This window comes from Trichoderma asperellum, chromosome 5 (genome assembly GCF_020647865.1).
Source record: "Trichoderma asperellum chromosome 5, complete sequence".
Taxonomy (NCBI): Eukaryota; Fungi; Ascomycota; class Sordariomycetes; order Hypocreales; family Hypocreaceae; genus Trichoderma; species Trichoderma asperellum.
The window spans coordinates 965,396-989,914 of NC_089419.1; the positions used below are offsets into that span (position 1 = coordinate 965,396).

Here is a 24,519-nt window from a genome sequence, read left to right on the forward strand (position 1 = left end):
CGACGTGCAGGTTGTTAATTGGCAGGAATTAGCTCATCATTTTCTCAGCATATGAGATGTTGCCCACCATCAGTTAAACTTGGCCATTTCCATCATCAACGGATATAACCCAAATGGCGACTATTTCAGCCAAGAGTCATAATGTACGACAGCACTTTCTGGACTTCATAACCCTCAGTAGAGAGAGTCAGTCTTCCCTCTCTCCTTATGTATCACCGTCTGCGATTGTAGACTGTCTGGAGAGATTTTCTTTGTGGGCAGGTAACATGGGTGCAATGCGTAGCCCTCAAACACCACTATCGCTCGACCAGCGACTCTCTCAAGCAGCAGATATCGGAGAGCAGATAAATCGACAGCTAGGCGAGATTGAGGAAGCCATTGATGATTGTTAGTCTCTTGTAGCAAGTATAGCCTCACTTATCTCACTTATTAGGTAGTAACGAACATCATTCGCCATCCAATTTCAAATAGAGATATCGCAATCGATCAGGATAACAACTCTTCCATAGTCGGAATAAGCGCAATCGAAAAGACCAGCAAAGGCTCTCTTGATGAGGCCAGTATTAATTTACAGATAATCCACGAATGCATAAATTCTCTCTTTCGTTTAGGTATGCTTATTAGAAAGCTATCGCCACGCGACCGATTTAAGCAAGCACTTCTAAATTCCGACTTGACATTCCCGGATTCTTTCGATATTGATTATGTGAAAAACAAATATCCCAAAATAGCTAATAGTCCGTTATCAATAAGAGTTGGCGGTGGAATCGCCAAAAGGAGAAACTTCATTAGATACTGCAGAGATCACCGATCTCGACTGGGTATGGATGAAACTACAATTCATAATGCCACGGACACCGAGCTGCTATCAAGTAAAGCTACAACATTTGCTCCTCTCCCAAATTTCAACTTGACTCTACAAGAAGAGGAATTCGATGATTTCTCTCTTGTTAGCGCTTCAACAATGGCAACTTCTTTATCAAATCTAACGTTACCGCGTTTGGTCGACTTAGCTCCAACAAATCAGCCATTTGAGTGTCCGATATGCTTCACTATACAGTCTTTTCGGCATGAAAAATCTTGGAAGTATGCTTTTCATCTAGTTTGGTCTGGCTCATACATCTTGGCTAACCATTCATAACACAGACTTCATGCATTTCGTGATCTGAAAGCATATGTGTGCACGCAAGGCGGTGTTGAATGCGATGCAGAGTTTTTCGAAGATCGTGATTCATGGTTTGAGCATGAGCTACAAAAACACAGATCACGATATTCCTGCATCTTGTGTAAATCAGCTGGCTTTTCTGATCCAGATTTGCAAGACCATATCCTGAAAGTTCATGGGGATTTCTCGGATTCTCAGCTACGGATGCTTCAAGAAGGAGGTAGAAAATGTCCCACGCAATTTGAAGCGCGAGATTGTCCATTTTGCGATGAATGGGCAGAAGAGTTGCTACAGAAGTCGAATTCAGGGAGCCAACCATTTAAATCAATTCAAGGGATACTCGTAAACCATGAACGGTTCAAAAGACATGTTGCTTCTCATCAAGAGCAGCTGGCAATTTTCGCCGTACCACGAGCTAATGAAGATGAAGATTTACCGATCTCTGGTTCAATTACACATTCAGTTGAAGTGCCAACATCTATTGCAACGGATATTAATGCACCGCAAGATGAAGATGTCGAAGGAGAAAATGTCTTCGAACAGAATACACATGATGTGCCAGATGACATATCAAGCAACCACAGCACCACAAGCAAAGATGATATGCCCAATGCACAACGAACCAATGCCTTTATTGGGATTGAACATAATAATGAGATCCAAGAAATTGCTACTGTTGATAATTCTCCAAGAGCGTCAATGATAAGCCCAATTTCAACTTCATCAGCGGGGGAGAGTCTCAAAATAGTGCCCGTCAAAAGTCGAAGAAATGCCGAATTTCAGCAGCAATACAGAGCGACATTTCATACTTGGGAATGCGTGTGTATTATCTCAGAGCCCTTAATCTGATAAAGGCGCTAACACTCTATAGTGTAGGTGTGGCATGGCTGGTTTGATCTATCAGACAACAGGCCAGTGTTTAGAGATGACCTGTCAGCACAAACGTTGTTTCCACTGTTCCGTAATTATCACATAGCTAAAGTTCGAGAAAAATTTACATCAACGCTTTTTTTTTTTTCTTTTTAGCTTTGGTGGAAAAAGTTACACGGTTCTACTCTTGGTCTTGAACAAGCCGATTTTGAACAATGGAAATAAATATTTCTTTCCAATCTATCATTCCAGACAAAATGTCGCATCCTCTTTCGGGGGTGAGTCAATGGTAACATGACCCTTTAAGGACAAAGTAGTTTTGGAAATACCCCAAACGCAGTTAATATCTTGCCTATTAGCTTCAATATGTTGCGGCAGGCTGCAGCTACCTATTATGATATACCGTAGGACTAACCACACCGAGTAATTTTCATAATTTTGTGGGCAAAACCACTTCTCGATAAAAAAATAAAGAACTTCACGGGTTAAAATATTACCGATCAGCTTGAATGAGTCTGTGAAACATTAGGTCATGCAGTGTCTATCTCAAAATATTTGTCTTCAGATGGGATCCTGAGCATAGGTAAGGACGCATGTACCTGGAGTGCTTCGAAAAAACATTGGCTATATGCAGGTGACATGGTCTAGGTAGTAGGACATCTGCAGTGTCTCTTGAATGTTTTTGTTAGCAGAGCAATTCGTAGTGTGCATCAAGCTCAATCTAAAGCGAGATCAATGCCAATTCAATCCAGTATTGCACTCCCAACGGCCATATTCAGTAACTGCATAGTAAGTCCGCCCAGGATAAATGGCGGCAAGTTAAGGTCACCATCCAAACCATTCTGGTGCTAGTATCGTGAGCCTAAAGCTAAAAGGCTGGGGTGCTGAGCGGGGACCGGATCTGCCCTGCTTAGCGCCCGCCAGGCACCATCTCGGACATATAAAGCCAGCGCTTCCCAGCTCCAACCTCCAGCCCAAAACCTGTCGTGTCTTTTCTCCCCCAGCAATGCCAGCTGGCCTGCGCCCTTTGTGTTATAAGTAAGAATATTGCTCCTCATTACCGCGGGGTGGTACAGTGGTTAACCCCATAGTGCGAATCAGCGCCCGAGTGTTTGTGAGCCTGCAGGCACAAGCATTCTCGCAGCGGAAAGCCGGGGTTCGAACTTCACCATCTCGCATTTTTTTGGTTTTTTTTCCCTCCGTTTTCTTCTTATTATGTGTGCCCTCTGCGTTCCTTTTACATTCATTCTCTTTTATACAATTTTCATCGTCAATCCATGCTTCCTTGATTTCGTGTGCTCCATTGTTTTAGCGGGTGGAATCTTTCGAAAGGTCCATCATAGATCTAGCGCGCTATGCTTTAGTGAAGTTTGGCACCAAAGGCCCCTGCAACTAGCGCGTCGCCACGGCCCCAAACAATCGTTGGAGTTCATCCTATGGTCAGAAATGCACCATCCATCTACCACACAAAGCTTCTTCTCAACCGTGAAAGGCGTGATTTGTTGTTGACCCCTCACGCTTACGTCCTTACTGAGCCTCAAACTCCAGTCTTGCATCTCACTATACCATGATCACCCACAGCTCGATCCCACAAAGACCATCCCCGCGCGGTCGCGGAAACAGACTGTCGCGAAACGCTAACTCTCCGCAAGGCCAAACTAGCTCTGGGAACACAATATCGGGTGTTTAGTGTGCACAAGCTTCAGAGCAGCAAGCTGGGAGGCATGAACAATCACCGTCTTGCATATATAAACACCGCCTGAGAAAACTTTCAGCACAGGAACAAGGCCAAGTGGGAAGGCGCAGAAGTGCAGCCACGGTTCCGCTTATCGCTAACGATGCTCGCAACACAGAACGGACATCTTCTGTCCATGACTGTGCAATATATGACACAAGATAACATTGATGCGTACGCGACCCATACTTTTTCCGACAGGGTCTAGATTAGCAATATAGGTAAGAAAGCAACGGAGGATCGCGATACGGCCATCTATTATTCGTCGTCAAAAGTCTGGCATTCGCCTAGCGCTCAAGTTCATCTTGAAGGATAAGAAACTCGTGAATACGTCGATGTGGCTGATATACACGCGGTCTTGCCATGAACGCCCCACAGATAGGAGTCTATATCCACGTAGAGTATGGTGGGAAGACATCTATTCGTTACTTCTACTCTTCCCGGCAGGAGGTTCACATTCTACGCACGCCACGTAACTGCTGTCAGACAGACACTTGACCACTACGTTATGGCGCAAAACATACCCTCAATCGCGCTGGGACGATATTTCGCTACAAGATACCATGTATTTGGGAATTTGAAGATATTCGCGAATATCAACCGCAGATGGCGTATCGAAACAGCGAATTTACTGTCACAAAAGCAAGATATGGCTGCAACTCCCCTATAGTGCAGCATCTTCGCATGTTTTATTGAGGCGGACAAAGGCTCTAGCGCTCGACTTTTACAACGGTTAAATGTTCGCTGAACAAGGCGATGATGGCCACACGGCTCCATAGAACTGACATATCTAGGAGATCGATGTTCAATGGCCATTACCGATCATAAACAAGTCGGAAATAGCTTTATGAGTAGCTCTATAACGAGTTTTGCATCGAGCTTCGGTAACTGGTCCATAACTCCGACATAGGCTAGGAACTCGCTCTCAAATATCACAGTCATCCGTCTCTAGCCTCGTCCTGGTGTTGTACAAAGCATACGCCTGGACGATACAGCATGGATTCTAGCTAGTGTATTGCTAATATTCGTATATTTCGACAGTGCACGAGGCAGATGATGATGGTTGGACTGCCTTACACTGAGCATGCCATAGCTCGAGCATGTCTACTATACAGCTTCTCTTAGATAAAGGAGCGAAAGTAACAGATGTTACAAAACGCGGATGGCTGCCACAAGATGTAGCAGCTTGGCATGACAGTGACGGCATGTCCAAGGTAGAAACCACAGAGTACCCGACGCCTTCAATTGACGCTTCGGTATTAGGTGGATGTGATGTGGAGACAAATGAACGAGTAAATAGGGCGGCTCGTCGAGCAACTTGGAGATCTCTTAAGACTGGCGAAACAATGCCATTAGCATTATGCGACAGTTGCTTATGCGTAAGTCCATCAAGTACGAATGATGCATGTAGGAAATGAGTTACTGACCACATTCACAGCATATATACGACACGAGGTATACTTGCCAGACTTGCTGGGATATGGATTACTGCTTCAAGTGCTTCCGGCATATTGAGCTTCTTCAGCACCACAAGAACCATATATTTAGCAAAGTCAACTCAGAATCTGAAGTAGTTGATATTATTAACCCCTGGGTGCCCAAGAACGAGCATGGGGGATTGATGGATCGCGACCCATCCGAGGAGATCCATATTGGCAATAACTCGGACGATATGTACTTAGAGTTGACTCAATGACGGACCATGATGAAAAGTTGATATGCTATTCTCTGTTATAATACCATCTGTTGAAAACTTCTTTGACAGCAAGCTTGGGCTGTCCACATGATTAGTAGCTCTCAAGGTATTACTGCAACTCTTTTTTATTGTCTCCACACCATCTAACATGAAGTAGGTATTTGGTACAAGTGATTTAACCTCTGTTAACGCGTAATGTTAATTTATATTATATTATCAAACTCTGTAACTGAACTCTTTGTCGAAATCACAAGCCCTTTGTGCTGCATCATGAATGCACCCTCAGCCTCCTCATTTGCCACTATCGCAAAACGGTCGCCCATCAGTTTTGTATACCGTATTGAAACGTCTCTAATGTCATTCTCCTGTCCGAAAGCAATATTACCCAGTTCTTTTCCGCCCTCTGACGCCGCAATGATCAAGTGACGTATATCTGCGACATCAAAATCGGGCAGGCCTTTCCACCCCCTGGTTCTGATAACCTCGATCAAAAGCAGCATGATGACGGCAATATTGACAGCGAATATCGCGATGTTGTACTTGATCCCGCCAAATGCTATGGCAGTTAATTGCACGGTAGCATTTATGCCTTGTGTTAAATCGCCAACCATGAGCTGCGCTGACGCATACGCACCCAGCATGTCATCCGCCATGGCAGTAATGGAGTTCTCAACGGCAGCTAGCACGATTTCAGTGTCTGACCATTGGTTAAATCTACCAGAGGAGTGAATGTAGGTTCGGAAATCGGTAATGGAAGCATTAAACGCCGACCCGACTGTTGAGATGTAGAGATTCGTCTCGTCGTTGGCAATGAGCTCAAATTGGCGCATCACGGTGCTTTTTAGGCGTCTGCTTGGATTAATATCTTGGATTTTGGTATCGTTTATAGCCTTGATAGTGATGTTTTGTCCCTGAAAATCCACCGTGACATTAAATCGCGTTGGGACAAAATTGATATCGCACTGGATCTTGTTTAAGAAGTCATAGTTCGAACCAGTCGCGAACGCCAGATACTTTCGGAGTGGATATACATCTGCTGATTCGTTGGCGAAATGAGCGACGCCGACGGAAACTATACGATCCATATTGTGACCAATGTAATCGGAGTATTCGGGGCCGTTGTCGCTGTCAGGCAGGGGCCCACTGGCAGCATAGATCAGGCTGTCGACTGTTGGTGATAGAGAAAACTGGCTTGAAGCATTATAGATGCAATTTACATCGGCGTTATATCCCGTCTCTTGAAATGCGTATCCGAGCGCCAGGTTGTTATCCAAGATTCCCTCGTCCGCCAACCCCACCGATGAACCAATGCCATAAGAGCGACCGATGTACGTAAACTTAGATTTGTCCAGCTTTTCGTGGATTCTAGGCGACCCGTCGATGGTGGTCGCGGAGGATGCGCTGGCGAGGAGACTTCCAAGCAACTGGTTGCCGACAGAATACGAAAACCGACCTTTGAGATTCTGCACTGTGGCTCCCTCTTTGCCAACCTCGGAAGGATACTCTTTTACGAGACTAACATTGTCCCAGCTTGGAACAATGATGGTTTGGTCGACATCTTGCGATAGCTGGACCGGCGTCAGCGCAGCGGCCCAGAGCGCCGACAAGATCATTGTCAGCGCCACAAATGCAGAAAGAGGCAATAGAAACCGAATGGGAAGGCTGAAATTAATCCTCGGCTGCATGGCGTCAATCCACGCCCTCACAGAGTTCAGTTTCATCGCGTTGCGCGCAAGGCGTATTCGAATCCCATAGTTGATGAGCCTGCATAGCACCAAGATTTGGCAGAGCGACAGCAGGTTGGCTATCAGCTGCACGGCAAACTGCACCGTTGGGCGATTTGACTCGATGATGCGGAGGAGAGAGCCGGAGAACACTGTGTTGTTGAGCGACCAGTAGAGGAGCAAAGTGCTGATGGGCGTCGTGAGGAGGAGGGCCAGAAAGTCGGCGTGGCCGGAGGAGAAGAAGGCGGAGAATGCGTTGTTTGGCTTGGTGATGGCCATTGTGGCGGCGAAGATAAGGTGATGCGGGCATGGCGCTCGAAATCTGGGAGACACGCAGCGTGGAACTCAGGCTGTCTTGCAGAGAGAGGTAGGAGGCTTCGATCCAGAAATAGCCGCTTCACGAGGCGCCGAGGGTCTCCATCGCAACATTTTGACAGGACAGCGGCCATCGAGGCAGCGCAGCTGTAACAATATCGCGGCCAACTTGCATTTCAATCCCTGCAAGCGTGCTCAGCCGCCCGGCCGCCTGTGGAATTCAACAGCGGGCGGCTACGATGTGGGCGTCTGGCGGCCAATGGCCAGCGCGAATTGAACAGGATAGAGAAGTTGAGAGATTTATAGGACTGATAGGATGCAGTTGTGTAAGGAATCGCGGTCCTCGAGATGCAGGAAGCTCGCGACAGCTGCACATCGGAGAGTTGCATCACGGCAGTCTAGCCAGCGCTGCGCCTGTTCCACAGGGAGCTGCCCGCTATAATTAGCGCTGGCCATCCCCCAGCTCCCGCTCCCAGCAACTCGCGATGCTCAGCCTGATTCGTTGACTCAAATCCAAGTCCACCCAAGAGGGAATTTAGCGGAGCTCAAAACACCCTCAAGACCGTTCTGGTGCTAGCATTGCGATGCTAAAATAGCAATTGTGGATGCTGAGTGGGAACCAGATTCCACCCGCTTAGCGCCATCTTCAAATCTCGCAGCTATAAAGCCAGCGCTCGTTCCCAGCTCGAGCTGCAAAGCTCAAGCGTGTTTTTCTCTCTCCAATCCCAGCCAGCTTGCACTCTTTCTTTTATCAATTAAAATAATTGCTTCCAATGTCAATAGCTGGTACGCCAGCTGCGGGGTGGTCGAATGGTCAAGCATAGAGAAAAGTCCGCAGCCGGCGTTAATGCGCTGTTTGCCCGCTGAGAAAGCGGAGTGTTAGCATTGCCCTGCGTGAGAGAGACCGAGGTTCGAGATCCCACCCTGCATTTTTTGTTTTTCCTTTTTTCGCTTTCTCGTTTTTTTCCTGGTCTAACCTTTTTTTTTTCCTTCTGATAGATAGTGATTGGTAATTGTTTTGATAATTTGGTGATTCCTGTGTGCTGCGAAATATTTCTCTGTGATTGGAATTTTGATGCGTGTCCAGTGGCCGGGATTTTTCCAGTGGACATTGTGCTATAATCTAGCAGGTCTTAGCGTGTCTTTGGGCCTAAAGTCTTCCATCTTCACACGTTATCACGACCAAAGGTGGAAGTATCTTCTCATCCTACTACGAACCTGAGTAAAAAATGTACCGGTTACACCATTCAGGAGAGTGTCTTTCCGCGTTAAAAAGAGTTTCAGAAAAAGACGGCGCGTCACTACCGACCCTAGATAGTTCTGAGAAGATGGTGACCCTGCGCAAAGTTCCAAGTTGACGCCTAAATTCACAGCAAGCGCATCGTTGCAAGCTCCAGTCATCAGCTAAGAAACCATTATTAAAGAATCTCTTTGTCACAATACCTGAAGCAAATCGTCGAAAGCCATTTACCAATTCCAGCGACACAACGGAGTAGGGAATACTACTCGGTAGAGAAAACGAGAAGCCTAGCCAAAGCCATCGGCCAACGTGTGCACCATCACAGTCACCGAAATCACTCCCGATGCATGCAAGGATTACAAAAATCACTGTGGTTTCTGTGATGGATGCAAGTTTTCTCACCATGGGCGCGATATAAAGCAGAGCGGGTAACTCCGTCGTGGGTAGGAAACTGCCAACAGAGGAAGGAAAACAGATGATTGAACGATCAATCAATGCTCCTCGAAGAAGATGCTACTAAAGACGAGATTTCGCCGAGTTTGAACACTCCCCTCATATACGTTCTCTACAATACGAATACAAAATACTCGTCGTAACAAGATTTAGATAAATATTTTCGGAAGCACGCGCTCTAGAGAGGTATAGGAAGGATCCGATATATGGTACCTGTGAGGGTGCAATCAATGGCATACTGTATTCCGCGTAAATCAGCCCAAAGGCTCCTCACAAAGGGTGTCTGGGAGTAGTGGCACTTTTACACTTTTGGCTCTCGACTGCCTATGGTGACAATAGGTGGCGTTGCGTAAATCCTGACGGCCCCTTATATCAGAACTGGGTTTAATACTCGGACATGTATAGATGTACTTGATACCAAGGATAATTTTTGCAAATACCACCAAGAAGTCGTGAACTATGTAGAGTGGGTGATAAAGCTGAGCCATTCCAAATGTACTGCGCAGCCCCCAAAACCCCAACTGCCCGAGAATGATTGCAGTCACAGTGGCACGCATTAATCCAGGTCCATCGGAAACGATGTTAGATGCCACTTGAGTTATAACTTTAGCATATGGAATGACCTAATGAATCGTAGGAGTCCCTATGCAGGGCCGCTTAGCGGAGAGTGAGACCCGTTTTCAAGAGCGGTGTTTACAGGGTGCCTGACACTTAGGATGCTGCCATAACACGTATGAATTAACACTCAAACTATTCATCCAATAAACTGAGTGATATGATTACTCGATAACCAACCTAACTCTTCATCCGGAATTAGTTTCCAGTTACTCTATGGAGACGAGTAATTGTTATAGTGTTCATCATGGGCTATAGTTTCAGGAGCCAATACTTCCACTACGCAGCAAGCCTTTCATAGAACTTTCTCCTACACCAATTTTTCGAGCTGAACCATATAACCTAATATCATGTTGTCATGGTTACATAACATTTTAGCAAGAAAAGCTAGAGTCATGAGATTATCTTCTTCTAAGGTCTCACGATTACGTCATCCCGGTTGAGGACTATAAGAACCAGATTACCACAACATTTCTATGATTGGCTTCGCATTTCATTCTTCATCTTATTGAACGACTACAGATATACTGCATAGTTCCAGTACTACTACCTACTACAACAATATGGCTTGTGAGTGTGGATCGACCTGCAACTGCACTGGCCCCAGCTCGTGTAACTGTGGCCAGGGCTGCACATGCAAGAACTGTGGGGTAAGTTCAGCTGAACTGATTCGCCAGGGTGCACAATCCTGACTTGAGTAATTACAGCATTAAATACAACACGAATCGAGTAAAAATCCAGACTGGGCTAAGGTTCATTGCGTTCGCAGCTCTTGAGCTCATTACTTAGTCGAGTCCCAAGCCAACGTTTCGGATTACGTATGTTGGTACAGCGTGACTCGTAGGGACAGTGTATGCGGGGAGCTCCAGTCTTCAAATAGGAACATGATGTGTATAATCGGCTTCCATATGTTTAATTGGTTTCATTCGTCACCTCAAGGATGGAGCTGTACTTATTTCAAGAGTATTTAGGGTGATATATGTAATTCTCATGCTGGAGTGACACTATCGTTAGGTCTATAAATGTATAAACATAATGGCACTACATGTGATACGGTGGCCCCTTAGTATAGTAGGTGCAAAAGCGCTATGTTAGAGTAATGAGCACTATGTTGTGAGCTATAAGCGCTATGCTATGGCAAAATAGTGCTGCAGTACGCGTAATAGCGATCTAATCTAGTATTGATGGAGGTCTTGACTCTCTCGATAATGTTTGGTGGGGCCTTAATACATCTGCAATACCAAACTTGAGAAGAATCACATCCTACCTTTCATGCACGCATTGTTTAATAGCGCATCCGTATTATAGTTCGCATAAATTATGACAGCAAAAGTCGTTTTATTAATTCTGCAATCAAAATGAAGTGTACAATACTTTCAATGGCCCTATCCTCCCGCTGTTTTCTGCAGTTCAGTACTACTGGAATATTTCTTAATCGCAGGCCCTCCAGCGATTGCGCCTCTGTTACAACTACGAAGTGTAGTGACAGAGGGAATGCCTTTTCCCAATTGGCAAGCATAGAGTATTAAGATATTACTCCATATCAAGATGATGAATTTCCATGTACTCCGGCGGAATCGACGCGCCGTCTGACGGGTCGAGAGAACGGTCACGGCCGAGCGGGTGATCGGCACACAAACGGACGTCTTCAAGAGAGACGCCTTCGGGAAGCTCGTCGATGTTGACTTTCATGACGCCGAGTTCTCCGCATATGCTCGCAGCGTCGATTTCGTTTATAGCGTGGTTCATCGTAGCAGCGGCCGAAGCGGCGATAAGAATAGACCAGTGGATCGCAGCCTTCATCGCGAAAATGGGTTTGTGACTTGATAAAAAAAGAGACTTCTAATGAGAAACAAAAAAGAATAATGTTCTTGAAGTCGTCGTTGCATTTCTCTGGCTACATTTATAAGGCTTTTTGCATGTTTTTAACACGTATGCGCTTCAGCATAGGCAAAGACCGGAACACGGGCCAACAGGCAGCAGACAAGGAGAATTCATAAAGACACGTGTAAATGAAACTATAGCGCGACCTTTTCAAGACTCTTAATAATCCTTGGTCCGGTTTCAGGTATCTTGATGTATTTAGAGATAATGAATATACTATAAGTCTTCAAATCGTGCAAGATTCAAAAATAGTATCCATTATCAAGTTACAATAACATAGACTGCTTCTCATCATCGAATGAGCTTTAAGTATCTGAAGATCAGTAATCATTACATTACGAGCACCCTGAAGCGCTTCAAACATCTCAAAATGACAGGCTTGGTAACGTTGACGAGACCATTCGCCTGAGTTTGTAGATGGCAACTTCCTTATTACCTACCAAAGTCCGATGAATTCGGCTATCGGCTAGTATAATTGCCTCCATGGATGGCACATCTCCTCGCAAACAGTGAGCTGTCTGCAATTTCGTTTGGTCTGATTCCAAAAAGGACGGCTACCTTTCTACGGCTACCTTAAGTTGGTTGATATCAGCCTCAACGTAGGTCATCGAAACGTCCGCGATAGTACTAAAAAAACACGGGATTTTATGAAGAAAGCTAGGCATTCTAACTGTTTTAATAGGCTATTCTAAGGTAGTTAAATTAATATTACCCAGCTTTAATGATAACCATCGGAATTTAAAGCGTTTACTAGCCATACTTCATCAAGCAATTTATCATGGCAATAGTCAATCCACATCACCGATTTTAACATTTGGCGACCTTGTTTCCAATTGGAAATGCGCAATTGTGAAACAGCATCATCAACCCATAGTCTTAAATGGTTGATAGGTGGCAGCTGTGCAAATGCGGAAATCTGAACCACCAATAGCCATAGGATAAAAAGAGGAGGCAGTCGGATTTGTGATTCCTTCAAATTTGAAAGAGACGATTGCGAAAGACTGTCGAGGTATGCCAGTCGCTGTTTGATGCCCCTCCATTGGAAAAATATACCTGCCCCAAAGGCCATCATCGCGACGCGAATGGCTTCTGCAGCCGGGTCATCTTTAAATTTAAGACTTAATAGTCGATAGTAAATCGAAATCATAATTTCGCTGAAAATATTTGGCGAGAGCTTATGAGCTGTTTGGGATGCAAGGTTGCAGATTTGAGAAAACTCCTTCAAGTCGTTCCAAATATTCGTCAGTCTCTTATCAAGAGTACTCAAGATCCTTGAAACTTCTTCATTATTTGCTAAAGCCCCTTTACTCTTTCCAATTAGACCATGGTCAACAAATGACCTCCAGGGTACTGTACTGTTGAAGAAAACTGGTTCGATCCCAAATCTAAGAGCTAGCACGAGATCAATGCTTCTTTATGTTAGAGAATCGAGTATTGAGAAGAATCTCTAGTCAGTTGAGAATGATACTAACCGGCAAACCTTGGCGGGTAGTCGAGCATTGTCAAATCGCAGCATCTCAAGCCCTCCTCGCAGATCAACCATTCTTCGCAGCCCCTCCATGTGCTTCTTTGCAGCCATAGAATCTCCAGTTACCTCTGCTGTCAATCCTAAAACGGATACTACCATTATAGTGGGATCTGAAATCGTTTGCGGGTCGTCAGGTCTATCTAATCTGTCTTGCAGGAGTCGGATTGTCTTTTGGAAATAGAAGTGCGTAAGTGGGCCTTGAGATTTTTGAAGGCATGCCTCAAGATATGCCTCAACTGAAAATAGCGTGCAGTGTAAGTATACTGAATCAGTAAGAAGTGCCGTGGTCCAGGAACTAGACGCAGGGTCCACCTGTAAGCAGATTTCCGGAGGATATAAAGCTTCTCTCAACGGAGACAAAGCTAGTATGGCGTGTTAATCTATGAACTTGGGTAAAAAGGGACGGCCACTTGCCTAAAGACAGATCACCTTGCATATAAGGCTGAATCTCTATAGGAAAGTCGAAAAAAGAAAGATCCCAGCCAACTCGCGGAGGTATTGAAGTATATTGGTCATCTACTAATGATGGACAACCATTTTGTTGTAGAATCCAGGATCTGAGTTGTGGACGCTGTCGCTTTTTATTCCTTCCCCGAGATGCATGACTGCGAATAGTTCGTTGTTGTTTTCTACTAAGAGATGAAGTAGATGTTGCTACTATGAATTCGATGGATTGATGCTGGAAGCCATCTAGTTGCTAGGTAGGATATTAACATCAACCTCCACATCACGATATTAGTGCTTACTTTGGCCGGTTGATGTTGCGCCATTATTCCGGAGAAACAAATGGACAAGTTCCAAAGTAGTCACAACAGAAGTCCAAATAGAAAAGCAAAGAATTGCCAAGATCTCAGAGGTGTTGAAAATGGGAGCCCCTATAACAAATGGTCTAACCAGTCCCCGGAATTAGCGGAGCATTGAAAGCGGCATTGAACGTGGCCCAGAAAAGCCGGACTCCGTAGTTTCGTCGTTTCGTCACGAAGGAAATGCCAAGACTTTCTGGATTACCCCTTTCGTCTTGGACAAGAAAGTAGTGGAGTTCAGCTTGATACTTGTACATAGAAGGATGGCCAAGCTTTCTTCAATTTCCTAATACAGCCAAGTGGGGTGTTTTCCCTTCCACCAGCTAAACAGCAATTGTCAGGTAACCCAAGATATCCTAATTGATTGCATATAAATACATGTCGTGCTGTAAAACTCACATCTTTTCACATCTTCGTTGTCACCATTTTCTAAACGATTTAGAATCAGAGCGATTTTTTTACTACCCGTTTACCGATACCTCTTTACCATGCGACACAACAAAAACGCCAATGCTGAGAGTGCAGACTCTCCCGCTGTTCTCTCAAAGAAGATGGACCCTTTCCCAGATAGCTTCCTTCCTATATTCATTCAAAATCAATTCCGAACAAAAATTGAGCTCCCAACTAAAGAACGATATCCAAGCGTACAAGGGAAATGCGCGATTATCACGGGCTCAAATACTGGATTAGGATTTGAGTCAGCAAGGCAGCTTCTCGCTCTTGGTCTCTCACATCTTGTTATGGCGGTACGATCTTTGGAAAAGGGAAATGAAGCGGCTAAAAAACTCCATGATGCAAATCCAGCGGCAAAGATCCATGTTTGGAAGCTGGATATGGAATCCTACGACTCTGTGCAGACCTTTGTTGACAGGTGTCACAGAGAACTTGATCGTCTTGATATTGCTATCTTGAATGCAGGACTAAGTCCGCTGTCATTTAGCACTTGTTCAACTGGTCATGAGAAGACCATGCAAGTCAATCATTTCAGCACAGCTTTGTTGGCAGTGCTTCTACTTCCTTGCCTAAAAAGTAAAGCGAGGGGTAACGAGCTACCTCATCTAACAATTGTCAACTCAGTTACGGCGCACTTGTGCAAATTTCCTAACAGAAATGAGCGCCCTCTCCTGGCTTCGTTTGATGATACAAATATCACTGCCTGGGATCCACAAGAGAGGTACGGGGTGTCCAAGTTGATAAGCCAATTATTCCTTGTCAAACTGGCAGATCTGGTAAACCCTGATAACGTCGTTATCAATATGGTCGACCCAGGGCTTACAAAAGGCACGAGCCTCGCCCGAGATGCTAAAGGAGCAATTGGTGTGGCAGTCAAAGGACTTTTAGCCATTGCTGGAAGACCAACTGAGAGAGGTAGCGCCACATATGTGGATGCCGTTCTAGGCCATGGAAAGGATTCTCATGGGTGTTTCCTGATGAACTGCAAAAATGCGCCGTAAGCTTTTCTCTCAGTTTTCTTGATAAATTTTCTGGCCGAGTATCTGACTGTTGCTCAATTAATAGCCTCGCCTCTTGGTTCTATACCGATGGAATTAAGCTGACGGATTTAGTATGGAATGAGACACTCCAGGAGTTTAAATTTGCTAATTTGGAAGATATAATTGCGTCTATGCAATAACTTTTGGTACCATTTTTGTGTCTTGATACTTGAAGATGTCATAGGAGTGTATAATATAGCTTTTGTTAGGTACCAATTTAGCTCCATTTCACTGTTGCCCACCTGCAATTATTCAAGTTATACACATGCATACTGCATAGACCTGCTAGGCATTGCCAGATGAATTATATCACCTCCAGCATTGTAACATGGGCGCTGAGTCGTATAAAATGCAAATCAGGAAGCCCTTGACAGACCAATCGTCCTTAAGCCCCTGTATATAGATACGAATGCGTAAGTTATGGTACGAAAAATCCAATCTTCTAGCAAAACTGAATTCACCGAAAAAGGCGAAAGCAGCACAAGTGAACGCGTTGTCCATAATTCACTCAAGCAAGCCAGTGAATTCCAGAACACCTCGCAGACCCACAAAAAAATCGTAGGCGGGATACAATACCCTATTTGCTGGATCGATATAGAGCATTTCAACAAAGTTCTGCTGCCATGGTCATACTCTGCGATAGCCATGGTGTAGACATCTAATCTACATTATATATTCGGTGACAATATCCAACAAAATACCAAAGGGCGACCGAGGCAATATCAGTTTTGTGGTTCGTTTTATGCTTATTTACTTCAAAATCTCCGCGGCAAATTACTATGAGTGGCATAGTAATTGAAGAGTCTAGAGGCTCTGCAAATGACCGCAAAGGAGGGTTAGTGGGGACGCCTTATAGCTCGGAATGCGGGTCTATTTTGACATGTGTATGTCAACTTTGCGCCCTTCAAATATGCTTTGTTGCTAAAGCTGCACAGGTGGCGGTTTGTTAGTCCAGATACCGACTGTGGCCTGAATCAATTAGCGTTGGAAACAAATATAAGAGGGTTACCCATCCAATTGATCTCAAACGGTAGCCGCTGAATAATGAACAACTCAGGAATAAGAACAATCCTTGAAAATAACAAAGAATAATGACTCTTTCAGCTAGCCCCATTTTGTATCGGACGCACCGCCCGGGTGACATGGGCTACATCATTTACCGCCACGGCCTCATCTACGCTGAAGAATACAAATGGGACGAACACTTTGAAGCCATGGTTGCCAACATTGCCGCCGGCTTTATACAAAACTATGATCCTGCTCTCGAACGGTGCTGGATTGCGGAACGAGACGGCGCCTTCATGGGGTGCATCTGCATCGTTAAAGATACAAAACGAGATAACGCGGCACGAATTAGAATGCTCTTTGTTGAACCTGCTGCGAGGGGATTAGGACTAGGGAAGAAGCTTGTGCAGCTCTGTTTAGATTTTGCGCGAGAGAAGGGGTATGCAGAGATTGTGCTTTCGACGCAGAGCATTCTGGTGCCTGCGAGGACGTTGTATCAGAAGGCGGGTTTTACGTTTGTCGGGGAAGAGGATGGTGGTTATACGCCGTGGAATTCGAAGGCGGAGTGTTGGGAGATGAAGCTGTAGGTTTTGGATACTGGATGAAGCGATAAATTCTGGTTGTGGAAATGAGTTAGCAAGTTTGATGGCGTTGCTCCACCGGCTGAAAGAATAACGGCAAGTTGCTGTGGGAGGCCAATGGCCCATGCATTTGGCTGTCTATAAACTCGCAGCACCAATCGTTTGGTGTTAGCATCCAAAGACCCCATCAGTTGTGGCGGTCTATTGCGCAACGTGTTACCTATATAGTAGGCCGAAAATTCTGTCCGGTTTGGCTGTATTGGATATCTCCGTGCGGCACCATTCTGTGACATGGAGTATTTTTATTTTTGTTTGGCCATTTAGAGCTATAGTCTCACAATCATTCCCAAACCATCATCCATTGAATAAATCATGTAAATAACAGTTTGAACTACCTTCAAGTTCATCAGCCCTCAGCCAGCAAGATCGCCCCTCCGTTGGCAGGAACACCAGCTCCATTCATCCAACGAGCTTCTTCGCTAGCTACGAAAGCCACGATTGCTGCAATCTCTTCCGGCTCTGCCAGTCGTTTTTCGGCAGTGGCATAATTTTTTAACCCTTCCATATATTCCCTTGGAAGATTAGCTAAAGCGTCTTCCATGGCAGGAGTTTTAGTAGGCCCGACGCTTATCGAATTGATCGTAAGGCTTTTCTCTGCAGCCAGAGCGCTTGCCATAGATCGAGTAATGCTGTTTAATGCTGCTTTACTAGCGCCATACAGTATCCCCGGCTCATCAGCAGCTTGTTTGGCTGTTACAGAGCTCACATTGATAATTCTGCCACCTTTTGCGGGCATATAAGGAAGCACTGCGCGTGTTGTAAAAATTGGCGCCCGTACATTTGCGCGGAAAAGGTTATCAACATTCTCGATGGTGGTATGGAGAATGGGAAGCAGATGTTCTGAAGTGGCACTGATCGTTGTTAGTGTTATAAACTTCTTGAAACTAATTAAACTCACAGAGCAGCATTGTTGATAAGAATGTGTATTGCGTTGGTTTTCAATCCTGCGAGAGCCTCATCCACTATGGTCTCTCCAACATCGGCGTCCAAAATATTAGCACGTATCGCAATCGCGTCTGCTCCATTGGCTTTGATCTTGGTTACAGTGTCTTTTGCCGCATCTTCATTACCAGAATATGTAATGACCACTAGCCAGAGTTAATTGGACCTCTATGCTTTCAACATCTGCAGTTGAATTCCTTGTAATGAACATACTCCTCGGGCGCCTCGCTCTGCTAGCAATAGTGCAATTGAAGCTCCGATGCCTCTGGAACCTCCGGTGACAATTGCATATTTGTTATGAAAAGTAGTTGGCATTTTACTGTCGATTGGATTGCTTAGCTTAAGCACTAGTATACTAGCAATAATATACCATAATATAATGGATGGAGGAAAAAAGATGTGTCTCATGCTTATTTATAGAGCACGATTTTTAGTGATTCGATGTTCCTAAGGTTTCTAGCTGTGTGTGATATGTATATGATGGAAATAACTTTTCTCCATAATGAAAAGCAATACGATTTATTAACTCCGAGGTTTAAAACCGCTGCGCTTGCCCAATACTTGATTGTTGTAATGATCGAGGCGGTGTCTTGCGGAGTTCTGCGCAGCCTAGCACTAGTATTGAGAGTTTCGATTACTGATTTTCAATCAGTGACACAAGAAATCTACATGTGCTATTGGCTGGTTGCAATGCTCATAGCGGACTTTGATGGCTAAGCTTATTAGGCAAGTCTTAGTTTGGATCTGTCTGCCGATAAAATGCATACTTCCCGCCTTATATCGGACGATACAGGGTATTCTTATATAGCCTCATTTTCAGACGTTCATTTCATCAGCGTCCGATATTTCGTCCAAATGAGATAAGGAAAGTCTTAGTAATTATTGGGTTATTTTAGTTTATTACTCTGGAAGTAACTTTATAATACACATTGTGACATTCCGATTCTACAATCCGTAAACGCTGCCTATACAAATTAAATATCGCAATTATCTCATTAGGCAATCTTGAAATTATAGTCTGTACTATTTGAAGTTATGCCAAGCGTATTATCAAGCAATCTATAGTTAGCAAGGCAAGGCATAGCTTTCTTGGGCTATATCTAACCCCATGTTCCTCATTCTGCCGTCAAGTTATAGTAAAGTTCAATGAAAAGTGAATTATGCGCTTATAAGTTAGGGGTTACTGCTTCAAAGGGGTTTTCCAGCACCGCTATATAAACAATTAAATTGATGCAAGGCCATTATTGGAGTAAACATGGGGGAAAATGGGAACGGAGTTGGTGCAATGCCACTGCCTAATTGTTTCCCCATAATGAAATACCTGTATGTCTCCGGTATAAGGAAGTTTAAATAACTGAAATGACATCGGCTAATCCAGCGGCTAAAAACTTTTCACGATATTGTGCGACTGCAGCCGCTTTGTTGTATTCTCCGACGTCCTTGAGCCATCCCTCAAGGGCACTAGCCATCCCCATGAAGAATGACCCCATTTCCGTCTGAAGTAGCCCTTGTATTTCCATAGTCTCGCGCCCAGACCGATCTTCGACTGTAAAAGGCCGGTATCGGGCATTTAGATGGGCTAGGCTGTAGCGAGCGACAGGCTGAGCACAGGTTACCTTAGTTGGTTTGCCGGGCGACTGCAGGGACACTCCCAAGAGGTTTCCCTCTGACTGGCCGATAAATAGTTGGATTTGATCGCTCTCTGCAAGAGACTGAAGTAGTTCCGTACACCATTCCGAGTCTTTCATGGCCTCGACTACTCGCAGCATCAGGTCATCCAAGCGCGGGACCAGGCTTGATGGGAGCTCATCGAAATCGCCAGCCAGCGCCAAGCCTGTTATCCACACAAAACCTGCTGCTTGACTGTCGCCAACGTTGCGGGGGTTGCTGTCCCTGACATTCTGCCAGATCTTCAGTTGGCATGCGTATGCCTCTACTGCCAGGGCGCCGAGCTCGGCACTATCAAGGCTGGCCAGCTGCTGTGTGAAAACCCGTACAGGGTGTTTGGGAGATGAGAAGTAGATTTTCGCTATGTCTGCGGAATGTCGCATAAGCAACACCGCTAACTTGGGAGCCGTTGAGTGAAGTCGGAGTGCAATCTCTAAAAGACAGGTGAGGAGGTCCAAAGGCTGGTCTCGCAAAACATTTTCCATCTGTATAGCTGCCCGCCGCATCACAGGTCCTGCTTGATGGTACTTTTGTTCCTGGAGAAGGTTTGTAAGCGACACAATTGAGTTTATCAGCTCTGCAGAAGGCCGAAAATAGGCGTTTTCGTAGAAGGTAGCGCATGCAAACTCAGAGACTGTCCATCTTTGGCTCTCATAAGAACCCCACATATAGGCACTGATTGAAGAGAAAATGTGACTTGGCACCCCATACACATCTGGATCCCGGAGTGCGACGGGCTTAGGGGACAGTGTCTGGCGTGTAGTACCACAGATGAAGGCAATAGGTTGCGTATCGCCGAAAGCTGTTCCTACAAGGTTGCTTACAACTTGTTTTCGTCTCTTTGTGTGCGATACTAACTTGGCATCGCCTTTTCGACCGTTTTTGAAGTATCCCCACTTGTTCAATCGAATTTTGTACATCTTGATGCTAGAATCACATCGAATTAGTAATAGAGAGCGGTGTATGAGATAGCAAAAGACCCACGTTGCATTAAAACCATAATCTCGATGCATGATCTCTGTAACATCCTTCAGCGTTTTCCCTTTATCGATGTATAACTCCTTAATAGTTGCTCTGTGTCTTTCCCACTGAGATGCATCCAGTGATCCATAATCTCTCCAACCCTTTATCTCTGTTACGCCCGGGAGATTTACGAACGGACTGCCTGTCGAGATTGAGGTAACACACCCCTCTGATGCTAGGTCAGCGGCCCCTTGGCTACAACAGAGTAGCTGCATTCGAGGGCTACTTGGGCGAGGCATGGTGTCTATCCGCTATAGGGTTGAAAGAGTAGATGGAGGAGAAAACACATCGATCGAAGACCTGAGATCCATTGACTGAGCTCCACAACTTAAGAGCCCGAGTTATAGACTAGGCCCCCTTGTAGGGGATGATACTAAGTGCCGAAGCGGGGTGAGATGAAGCCAATCTTTGTGCCAAGTGGCAAGGGTTGCACAAGGTATATAAGGCTTGCTATATTTAATAACAATTCTGAAGTTGTAAATTCAATATCAGTTTAGTAACTAACAATGAATTTATGAGTTTCAATGATTTGTTTCTATTTGCTCTTATTATTAACTTACGGAGTTATTACAAAAATACAGGAAGAAAAATGTAACATATCCAAACCTATGTGCTTCTAGTACAAGCTATTAGTTCAGAATATAATTTATGCGTAAGCACTTAGCTAAATTAGGTAATTGAGACATTAAGCTTTTACGTATATCAAGAAATTGAGTCCACCGCAACCAACCGATTAAAAGCTAAAGCGGCAATTAAGCCTAGGTACTTAGTCCAACTGTAACACCCAAGACGTTTAGGCTTTTCAAAATACCTTCGACCAAAGATGAACATCTCATCATCGTTACTCGACTACGCGAGCCAGTTCCACTTGGTAAGCTGGAAGATTGATCTTGATGGCCTTGTAATCGCCTCCGTCCTCCTCTGTCATACCAAAAATGAATAGATCTTGAGCCTGGAACTGATAAACAAGTTTGTCGAGCGTCGACCACGAGCTACAGCTGAACTGATCCCACGGATATAATGCGTCCTCCGCAGCAGCCTCATCAGCACTGCCATCAAACAAAACCCTCCAAGCTGTTTGGTTGCTGGTGGAAAGGTTCGAGGGGTATAGTCGAACTCGTGGCGGTATGGCTGGAGATTCGCCTAACAAGGGTGTTTCAATTACATTCACTCCACGAACTTGCCATTTTGTGACGCTCAGACCAGGACCGTCATCGAGGGACAGTATAAGAGACGAGTTGGTCGAGGGGTCGGTATATGTCCCTGCATACTGGTTATGTGCTTTGGCCTTACCGGCCGCTTCAATGACGGGCAGCAAAGCGGTTGATGTTTCTCCAATCAGTTGGTAGGTTGTCGCGCCAGACACTTCGGGTCCACCCACAAGGGCGACCATCACCAAGTCGTAATCCGGAATCAGAGCGATAACAGAGTGGTAGGAGAAAAGGTCTCCAGCTTTCGTATAAAACTCTATCATACGGCCGTCTTTGGTTACGTTATTAGTTCTGTAGATTTCCCACGGGGCACCGACGAGGGTGCTAATCGAAGAGGTCGATGCCAAAGGCTTCATCCACTTGCGAGTCCTCACAGGGGAGAGCATCTCGTAGCTCAAAATCGCTTTGCCAAACGCCATGAGGTCAGATATGGTTGAGAATATCGCGCCAGTGCTAAGAGATGGGTTAGTTTGACAAAGGGTAAGTAGCCACAAAAGAATTCACAATCAGGTGCAAACATACGGAGCCTCGACACCAAGCTCAACCGACCAATCGATGTTGTTAATGGGGATGAACCCCTGCGACTCTGGCGGGCTTGACAAGAAAGATCGATTCATCTTGATTGGATCGAAGATACTCTGCTGGATCCAGTCCTGGTAAGTGTGGTTAGTTACACTCTCGATGACAAGACCCAGCAGAGTTGTCCCAATATTCGAATAGACCGGCGTTGTGAATGGCGCGTACACTGGCGGGCGTTTGCCAAAATTGTCAAAGAAATCTGCCTTGAAATTTAGCACTGGACATTCCCTTGCAGCCATTATTGGGGGTTAGGCCAGATGGTACCTTTTCTATTGCAAGGTCTTAGCCCGAAAAACCCGGAGCATTGAAGTCGCGTTGTGTTATCGGCGGGTAAAAGGCCTTTTGCCGTCCAATCGCCGGGAAAGTTTACAAGATCTATCGCCACTAACTATTGTTAGATTTAGAAGTTCTCTCCCGGTTTCCGGAGGCAATGTCTTACAGTCGGCGCCTATTCCTCCTTGATGCGCAGCCAGGGCTTCCAGCGTAATGCTATCCCAGTCGACAACATGGATTGTGTCTTGTGCCGATGCCTCCTTGTGGATATCGCGAAGTTCAGGAAGATACTTGGTGATAGGATCTTCGAGGTTGATGCCGTCAATCCTCAGTAGGCTGAGGACAGTGAATAGTTTCGTCATGCTCGCTAGGCGATAGACGGTGTCTGAGTTGACTTCTGAGACTCCTCGAGGATCGAAATTTTGCGGAGAATGGTGAAATTCAAACATTGGAGCGGCCTCGTGAATAGACATGACACCCACAGACACGGCCGAAGAGTTGTATCCAGAAGTCAGTTTTTGAAGGTTTACAGTCAGTTTAGCTGCTGCTGAGTCGAATCCTGGATCTGTATGAGGACTTGTCGGTGGCGGAAGGACGGGGCCCATTGGTGGACAGTATCCGTTAAGGGCAGCCTGGACTCCTCGAGCGGTCAGCCAAGCGGTTAGCACCGCAGAAACTGCCGTATAATGCATTGTGGCGACTTTGGTTGCTGTTTTGAAATGAGGATGTGCTGGATGAAGAGAGGACGTCTTAGTTCAGGGACAAGTGCGAGACTTTTATATCCCAAAATCTCGCTTTGGGCTGGCAATGAAATCGGCACTCTCGAGTTTAGACGGCCCACTACCCACTTGAACATCTTTACAGATGCAAATTGTAGGATCTGCCGCTTGAAATGGTAATTTGGCACTTCCAACTATAACTTGGACAAATGAGCTAAAGTCTTTTACGGAGACTACGTGGCTAAAGACATCCCCTTCCCCAGGTTTCATAAAGAGTAGATCAGGGCTCGTTGTTACTTTCGGGGACCAAATAAGGGGTGAATATCATGCTGGTGCTGAAGTCTATAACATGCTGCATTCCCAATAGGCGGGCCTGACGAGAGACCGCGTGCATAGGTGAATAGGTGAAGTAAGACAAAGACAACAATAGTGGGGATTTTTCTGACAAGTCTGCTCGTGGTTAAAACGACGCTTTAATTTCAACGAGAATAGATTCACCCCAATAAATGGTTTCAGAATCTTGTTAGGTGTAGCGACGTCGTGTCCGTTCCAAATATTTTTCCTTTGCGTTTGAGCTAGGCTACTAGGTTCATTCACTTCCGTAAGAGGAAATCTGGGACTTTTTTTTTTTTTTTTTTTTTTTTTTTGGTTCACCGGGCTACAGAGTGACGCGTGGGCGCTAACCTTATTTGTAAAGCAAGAATATAATTGAAGTCTCACTCAGATGTGCACGATGTAGACAATCACCTAGTAAAATGGGCACTGAGTGATTGGGTGAGTGCATAGACAACCTGAGTGAACTCTCCCTCAGAACTCCTCAGATACAGGTGAAGGTGATATCTAGAAACAGTGGCGCGTGCTTTATCTCTAAGGCTATAGCGGGCACGGAGGGCAGCGTCCGTCGTATCTAAGATGATAGGAGGAAGTAAATAACACC

At 45.2% G+C, this 24,519-nt stretch overlaps 11 protein-coding genes across 12 annotated transcripts; 4 read left to right on the forward strand and 7 right to left on the reverse strand.

Annotated features, from left to right (window-relative positions):
- Positions 1-97: 97 nt before the first annotated feature.
- TrAFT101_008474 (uncharacterized protein) lies at positions 98-2,014 on the forward strand (the record flags this gene model as incomplete). 2 transcript variants are annotated; one of them, XM_066128344.1, is made up of 3 exons in its annotated part: positions 98-387; positions 438-1,086; positions 1,147-2,014. In XM_066128344.1, the coding sequence occupies exons 1-3, from the start codon at positions 114-116 to the stop codon at positions 2,012-2,014; spliced, it is 1,791 nt and encodes a 596-aa protein (XP_065984462.1). In that variant the 5' UTR covers positions 98-113. The 2 variants fall into 2 exon arrangements, with proteins under 2 accessions (XP_065984462.1, XP_065984463.1); XM_066128345.1 differs by having other exon boundaries at positions 98-1,086.
- A 3,102-nt stretch (positions 2,015-5,116) lies between these two features.
- TrAFT101_008475 (uncharacterized protein) lies at positions 5,117-5,640 on the forward strand (the record flags this gene model as incomplete). Its single annotated transcript, XM_024905388.2, has 4 exons — positions 5,117-5,149; positions 5,209-5,444; positions 5,562-5,572; positions 5,624-5,640. The coding sequence occupies 4 exons, from the start codon at positions 5,117-5,119 to the stop codon at positions 5,638-5,640; spliced, it is 297 nt and encodes a 98-aa protein (XP_024762107.2).
- Positions 5,596-7,771, reverse strand: TrAFT101_008476 (uncharacterized protein). The gene has a single exon (XM_066128346.1). It carries the CDS (start codon positions 7,467-7,469, stop codon positions 5,670-5,672), a length of 1,800 nt encoding a protein of 599 aa, XP_065984464.1. The 5' UTR covers positions 7,470-7,771; the 3' UTR covers positions 5,596-5,669.
- Positions 7,772-8,281: 510 nt separating this feature from the next.
- TrAFT101_008477 (uncharacterized protein) lies at positions 8,282-8,617 on the reverse strand (the record flags this gene model as incomplete). The annotated part of the gene is made up of 1 exon (XM_066128347.1): positions 8,282-8,617. The coding sequence occupies one exon, from the start codon at positions 8,615-8,617 to the stop codon at positions 8,282-8,284; it is 336 nt and encodes a 111-aa protein (XP_065984465.1).
- A 2,729-nt stretch (positions 8,618-11,346) lies between these two features.
- TrAFT101_008478 (uncharacterized protein) lies at positions 11,347-11,616 on the reverse strand (the record flags this gene model as incomplete). Its single annotated transcript, XM_024899792.2, has 1 exon — positions 11,347-11,616. The coding sequence occupies one exon, from the start codon at positions 11,614-11,616 to the stop codon at positions 11,347-11,349; it is 270 nt and encodes an 89-aa protein (XP_024762104.2).
- Positions 11,617-12,415: 799 nt separating this feature from the next.
- On the reverse strand, positions 12,416-13,324 carry TrAFT101_008479 (uncharacterized protein; the record flags this gene model as incomplete). The annotated part of the gene is made up of 2 exons (XM_024906479.2): positions 12,416-13,106; positions 13,170-13,324. The coding sequence occupies 2 exons, from the start codon at positions 13,322-13,324 to the stop codon at positions 12,416-12,418; spliced, it is 846 nt and encodes a 281-aa protein (XP_024762103.2).
- A 1,192-nt stretch (positions 13,325-14,516) lies between these two features.
- TrAFT101_008480 (uncharacterized protein) lies at positions 14,517-15,661 on the forward strand (the record flags this gene model as incomplete). The annotated part of the gene is made up of 2 exons (XM_024899913.2): positions 14,517-15,478; positions 15,547-15,661. The coding sequence occupies 2 exons, from the start codon at positions 14,517-14,519 to the stop codon at positions 15,659-15,661; spliced, it is 1,077 nt and encodes a 358-aa protein (XP_024762102.2).
- Positions 15,662-16,530: 869 nt separating this feature from the next.
- Positions 16,531-17,487, forward strand: TrAFT101_008481 (uncharacterized protein). Its single transcript, XM_024907962.2, has one exon. It carries the CDS (start codon positions 16,613-16,615, stop codon positions 17,111-17,113), a length of 501 nt encoding a protein of 166 aa, XP_024762101.2. The 5' UTR covers positions 16,531-16,612; the 3' UTR covers positions 17,114-17,487.
- Positions 17,488-17,513: 26 nt separating this feature from the next.
- TrAFT101_008482 (uncharacterized protein) lies at positions 17,514-18,424 on the reverse strand (the record flags this gene model as incomplete). The annotated part of the gene is made up of 3 exons (XM_024909698.2): positions 17,514-18,018; positions 18,066-18,255; positions 18,319-18,424. 3 exons carry the CDS (start codon positions 18,422-18,424, stop codon positions 17,514-17,516), a joined length of 801 nt encoding a protein of 266 aa, XP_024762100.2.
- A 573-nt stretch (positions 18,425-18,997) lies between these two features.
- On the reverse strand, positions 18,998-21,073 carry TrAFT101_008483 (uncharacterized protein). Its single transcript, XM_024902462.2, has 2 exons — positions 20,762-21,073; positions 18,998-20,704 (listed from the first exon to the last, which is right to left on the reverse strand). The coding sequence occupies exons 1-2, from the start codon at positions 21,037-21,039 to the stop codon at positions 19,456-19,458; spliced, it is 1,527 nt and encodes a 508-aa protein (XP_024762099.2). The 5' UTR covers positions 21,040-21,073; the 3' UTR covers positions 18,998-19,455.
- Positions 21,074-21,641: 568 nt separating this feature from the next.
- Positions 21,642-23,555, reverse strand: TrAFT101_008484 (uncharacterized protein; the record flags this gene model as incomplete). The annotated part of the gene is made up of 4 exons (XM_066128348.1): positions 21,642-22,464; positions 22,534-22,789; positions 22,855-22,974; positions 23,030-23,555. 4 exons carry the CDS (start codon positions 23,553-23,555, stop codon positions 21,642-21,644), a joined length of 1,725 nt encoding a protein of 574 aa, XP_065984466.1.
- Positions 23,556-24,519: the final 964 nt, after the last annotated feature.